The sequence below is a fragment of the Berghia stephanieae genome, chromosome 1 (assembly GCF_034508935.2).
Source record: "Berghia stephanieae isolate SIO BIC M18660-M18661 chromosome 1, UCSD_Bste_1.3, whole genome shotgun sequence".
Lineage (NCBI taxonomy): Eukaryota > Metazoa > Mollusca > Gastropoda > Nudibranchia > Aeolidiidae > Berghia > Berghia stephanieae.
In genome coordinates this window covers 130733030-130739270 of record NC_088360.1, presented here as the reverse complement: position 1 = coordinate 130739270, position 6241 = coordinate 130733030, and the positions used below count along the sequence as shown (strand labels likewise).

The 6241-nt window shown below is 38.5% G+C and overlaps 1 protein-coding gene across 1 annotated transcript in view; it reads left to right on the top strand.

The window, feature by feature from the left end:
* LOC144965525 (heparan sulfate glucosamine 3-O-sulfotransferase 1-like) overlaps nt 1-1926 on the top strand; it is a 3496-nt gene extending 1570 nt beyond the window's left edge. Inside the window, exon 2 of the mRNA XM_078900941.1 lies at nt 193-1926. Within this exon, the coding sequence (XP_078757067.1) occupies nt 216-1427 (1212 nt within the window). The 5' untranslated portion in view covers nt 193-215 and the 3' untranslated portion in view covers nt 1428-1926. The remainder of the gene's footprint in view (nt 1-192) is intronic.
* Nucleotides 1927-6241: the final 4315 nt, after the last annotated feature.

Here is a 6241-nt window from a genome sequence, read left to right as displayed (position 1 = left end):
TGTCCCTGTCGGAAAAAAAGTGATATCGTTTAACAGGCGTCATGCCATGTCTTGTTCTACATGTTACGTGTTGCTGGTGGTCAGGGGAACTTTGTAAAGCGCTTTGAGTACGCTAAGTGGATATTGCTCACGTTTAACAGAATGACTTACTGCATTTTTTTACACAATATTGTTTTTAATTTCTATTTACAGATCACACATTTTTGGTGACGCTGATGCCTTGTAGAATGGACGAGTCATTGGCAAAGTCAGATAATCTTCAACAGAGCCCAACTCAGCAACATAATACTGAAACACCTGATTACTCCCTGGATTGTGAAATGTCAAAGCGACAAAATCTTTACACGTATGATAAGTCAGACTTCAAGAAGGATTGGTTTATTTGTTTCCACCTGCCCAAGATTTCACTGATTACCCTGAGGAGATCATGGAATTTAAGATTGTTATTTCTCATAGCCATGACGTCCTTGACTGTGGTTTGTTTTTATTCCGGAATATTCCCTTCACTCTCATCTAGGAGACACATTGAAAGCATACAGATTCCTAGAGTCGCTATAGAAATAAAGAGAGCTGATCGGAGTCAGGAACTTCCGGGAGGAAAGGAAGAGCAACCGGAAGGTGGTGAAGATTCAACCAATCACGTTCCAAAGGGGGAGAAACGATTCCCTTCATGTATCATTTTCGGTGTTTCAAAGGGTGGAACACGAGCCATGTTGGAATATTTGAAATTACATCCACACGTCGTCGCACCAATGGCTGAAATTAACTTTTTCAATAATGAGACCTTATTCCATAGAGGCGCCAAATGGTACCTTGATCAGATGCCGTACGCCAGGGACAACCAAATCATCGTTGAAAAAAGTCCCGATTATTTTCAAACCCCAGAATGTGCCCCTATGATTCGTCGAATGAACAGCACAATCAAACTTCTCCTGTTACTGCGAAATCCTGTTGAGAGACTTGTCTCTCAGTATATGCAATTGTTAGATAAAAACCCGAGTCTTCCCAGCTTTGAGGAATGGGTGATACATCCTGCGACAAAGGATATAAACACGAACATCAGGTCTGTCATGGTCAGTGCATACGCTAAATACTTGGAGCCATGGCTTTCCGTCTTCCCAGACAATCAACTTCTAATTGTCGAAAGTGATAACTTGAGACAGGATCCGCTGTCTGAAATGAAACGAGTGGAAAAGTTTCTAAACCTTGAACCTTATTTCGAATCGTCCGATTTCTACTTTAATACTACGAGAGGTTTTTATTGTTTGAGATATAGATCCACGGGCAAGTCAAAATGTTTAGGAAAGTCAAAGGGGAGACAACATATAGCTGTTAATGAAGCAGTTTTAAAACTTCTGCGCAAATTTTACGAACCGTACAACAAACGTCTAAATGAGATGCTTGGGACGAGATTCCCCTGGTCATGACGTCATTTGACCAAACATTGTCATATCGTAGAAAGAAAAATACAGGAAAATAAAACCATCCCAAAAAAATCAGTCTACCTCGACTGGGGATTGAACCTCAGAACTTCTGATTACCGGTCAGACCATTGTAGCACGTGTGGCCGGTTAACAGAAGGTTTGAGGTTCGATCCCCAGTCAATATAGACTGATTTTGAGGCTGACTTTTTTTTCTTATATTTTTATTTTTTTTTTACTTTGTCTGGCACCATTTCATACACGTTTATTCAGAGCTTTATCTTACACCGGTGTCTACTCCCTAATTTCTCAATTTTCTATAGATAGTATGCGCTTGGCTAAGAAACCCCCAACATTGCCATCCAGAAGTATGACGGACCAACACACAAAACTATGTGTAACCTTAAACGTTTATAGTCTGATTAATTAAGTTTAGTGAGAATTACTCATAAACGCGGATGGCAAAAAAAAAAAAAAAAAAAAAAAAAAACTATAACAAAGACCTGAGTGAACTATCTATACCATAGCCTTTGTTAACTTATGGCCTGGCGCTAGGACTTGTGTTGTGACGTCAGATATAGGTTGGTGAACCACCGAGTGAGTTTTCGTTAGTAGTGCTCTAGAAAAATATAGGATTCCATTGGTTGAATGATAGAATACATTTCAAGATTCACTTTCTTGTTGGCCTTCGCCTTATATTTTTGCGTCATTTTTTGGTCAGTGTCGGGCTATGCGTTTATAATTACAAAGGCTACGCATGAACACAATCTGTACACGAACAACACGCCTGTCTCCAATAAATAGAGGTGCTTAAATGAGACAATAAAATGGAGATAAATATAAAGGGAGTAAATCTGACTCACAAATGAGAGAGGTCAGGAGAGAGATATTTTGTGTTGTTCATTCATGAGTCAGATTTACTCCGTTTATCTTTATCGCCTACCTCCAGTTTGGCAAAAAATATAAACTTTTACTTCATGAATCAATAAATGGAAAGCTGGTTTTCCAAAACTCGTTAAATCGATTTTTCTGCTTTTTGAGATTTTCCACCCATTAGATTAATCTAAATGTAAAGTTTATTTTAAGCATCAAATGGCACACGAATTGCCATAGATTTGTGAGAATTTGGAGTTTAAATATGATAAAATTATAGACCGAAGGAGAGATCATAGGGGAAATAATCATCATATCTCAAAATGGGAAAAAAATGGAGTTAGGGAGATTTGGAAAACCACTTGTAATGGCCACCAATTTGTCAAAAAGTAAAAAAGGTATTTGAAATAAAAGTTCTCCATCCAATATGAGAGAGAAACAAATGATTTGTTTTATTAATGTTTGTCAGCGTGTGATCAGAACTCCATTTTGTAAACATTGTGTAATCGGTACGCGACGACGTATACTTAGTTGCAGGTCTGATTACCTAAATTGTTATGGGCTCATTCATGTAATGATCTGCTACTTTTAAACCAACAGAAAATATTGTCCATTACCTACAACAATGTTTAAGCGTTCGGTTATCGACCTGCAAATAAGTGCACACCGATACACGACAAATAATCAACTCACATCACGATTATGGAAAAGATTATTAAAATAGGAATAGGTTTAGATTCTCGCTCATATCGACAAAGAGAGAAAATGTCTATTTTTAACAGTTGGTCCACTCGTCTTAGTCGACGTGCGCTTATTTGCAGGTCTGATAGTTGGCTCATTGTTGTAATGGAAATCTCAAAAAGTGACGCGAAATAGTGTCCGTTACAACTATGGTAGACTAGGCCCATACGTGTGTTCGGATGTCAGACCTGCATATATATATATATATATATATATATATATATATATATATATATATATATATATATCAAGGACATCTATACGGAAGGACGCGAAACGCTGATTTCCTGAGGTTTTTAGCGAAGGCGATGTGATTTCATTTCCTATAATCCAATTTTCCCTATTTTTCTTGATGGAAAACTATAAATTATACATTGTATTTGTTCACAGGCAATGCACAAGCAAAAAAAAGCGCAAAAAAGCACCAAAAAATGATATAAGAGGCACAACAGTAACAAAAGTTGTAAATTAGAGGATTTTCATATAGTGGTACACCACATTGTCTGAGATTTTTAAAAATTCACATTGCTTTAAGGTACTGATTGGAGATGCAAAATTTGACGTATTCTTTTTTTTTATATATGCTGCACACTGTATGGAAATCCTGTTGTCAAAAACAAGCACTCACTTTGGTTATTCCGCGAGCCGAGCCTTTTTAAGGGAAGTTTGGTATAATGTGGCATTTTTTTCATGATCCCTATCCAAATTTTGAATGCCATGAAGGAGGACATTTGCCAAGCGTGTGAACATCTGGGTTAAGGATGATATAGGAGTAGACTACTTGATTCACTTTTACAACCAAATTTCTTTTCTGTATAATTCTATCATACATAGCAAATCTGCCGTCCACAGGCAAAGCGACGTAACTGACACTGACAAAATCGAAATTTTAAAAATTATTTGTCCCTCAACAGAGAGCATAACTACACAATACAAATGGTGTATTTTCCATCTGTCAAATCATTGTAACTGAGAAATCTTTCTATAACACCAACAGTTTTTTAAATTTTTTCTCGGAATTGAAAAAAGTGAAGATACGCCGCTCTGCCTTTGGACGACAGAAATATCTGGGAAGGGCAATAAGAAGAAACAATTCTGATGTTATGTTGTGAACTCTTAGGCCTATTATTGACATGAAATTCTAATTTATCATTATGATAGTGTTTATTTATCTTATACTATATAATTTTGTATGTGTATGTGTGTGTGGGGGGGGGATTTCAAGCAATAATTAAACTTTAGAAAAGACAATAAATGATAAACAATTCCACTTACTCCTTGGGATGACAATTGAAGATTGTAATAATCATCCATCATTGACAAAATTTTCACTAGTCTGCGACGACAGCATGCCTTGTGTCTTGTTTGTTTAACAAAACAAAGACCAACCCTGACCAGCTCAAAGGTTGACTGATGTGGCACTGTCAAAAAGCCTCTTGAGACCTCTTGAATAAATTGACTTATTTGACAGGATAAAAGAGGCCCATCATCGGAATAGTTCACCTCTACACATTTCCTCTCCAGCCATCCCGCCACATATGCCGACGCACTCCTTCTGTATCTGACAGTGTCACGCTTTCCAGGCAATTCTCTATGGATGAAGCGTCTTCCATCCCTAATGTTCCTTGACAGGCGTGCACATTGACAGAAGTATCCGTCTCAATAGAGGTCAAATATGTGGCTGCAAACCGTGCCAAACGCTTTTTAAAGGCACAGAAGACATCACCCGCAGACATGAATGCATTGGCCCCTATTGCCTGCCTGTAGACAGAGAACTCCCCTTCAATTCTGTCGGATTGGATTTCTCTTAGAAGAACATACTCAAAACCGCTTGAAAGCAAATGATCTCTAAGAGAAATCAAACCTTCCATAGTTTGAACAAGAGCCCTCCGCGTGTCGTGGGTCAGGCACTGCACTCTTTTCTCGCCATGTCCTGAGTGTGCCGATTTAAACAAGTCATGGAAATTCTCAAGACTGGTTGAATGGCCATCTTGGACAGACCGGCAAGGATCCCGCAGTCGACAGTCCATCCCTTTCTGTGAAACATTAACTGTGTTCCACCAATTCAGAACTTGGCGCATGAAATATGATGTGTCAATGGCACCTCTTGCCTGCAATGCAGCAACTACCCTGTCGTTGAACACCTTCAACACGTGCTTGACATTCTGAAGTTGAAGCCGAGTAGGATGGACGGCAGCATGCGTTAAAGGAGTGCACTTCAGGATGCTGTCTTTCTCAGCCTGGTGAAGTTCAATCACATCAGAAAATGTTCCAATATGTTGATTATCGAAAGACAGTTTCTTACATTTTTCTGTGATCCAGTTGTTGCGGATGCACTTCAGGAGATGAACAGTGTCATATAATAAAATCCAAGTACGCTGTTCATTTAAGGGATGAATGGCCTGGGAGTCGGTTGTCCTGACAAACAGCTGACAAAACTGTTGATTTATTTTGTGGTTGTCAGTAATCGAACCAAGTACAATGCCACCAGATTTCTCAACTACAGCTGCAGCTTCTTTAACTATCTCAAACTGGTAAACTGCAGTCAATTTGTAGACCGCAGTGACTGAGACCATGACACTGGGTCCGCCGTGAAGACATTTCATCATCACACACAGCGTGGAACTCGCTTTGCAGTCTGGATTGTTTTTTGCCATGCCACTCAAAACACCACCAGAGTAAGCAATGATGGGGCGAATTTTCACGTCATCAATGAGAAGTAGACAATTTTTCTGATAAGGGTTACTTTTAAAAAATGTTTTTATCAATACTTGCTCCACGCCAGTGGTAGAAATAATACACTGAAGCTTGCGGGCAGATGGAAGGATTAGGAATTCGCGAAGGACTTCATAATTTGCTTTGGGGAAACATTCTAAGGCAAAACAATAATCAGATACGGTAAATATTTTATGGCATAATAATTCTAGTTGTCTTGTAAAAAAATTCAAGCGTTTGGCTTTTTGAATGTCATCCACAGAATCAAAATTCACATTTAATTTCAAAATAGAAACAACTTTATCAACAACACTATCAATATTGTGTTCATATGAGATGACTGAGTGAACAATGGCAAAGAATTGAGAAAAGGTGCCCAGACCATTATTGGGATTGAGGATTTTCCCCAAAGGCACATTGATTCCCATTTTATGTGCATTCAGTGTAAGAGGGGAGCACAGTGTGGCCTTATCATGAACAATCACAGATGC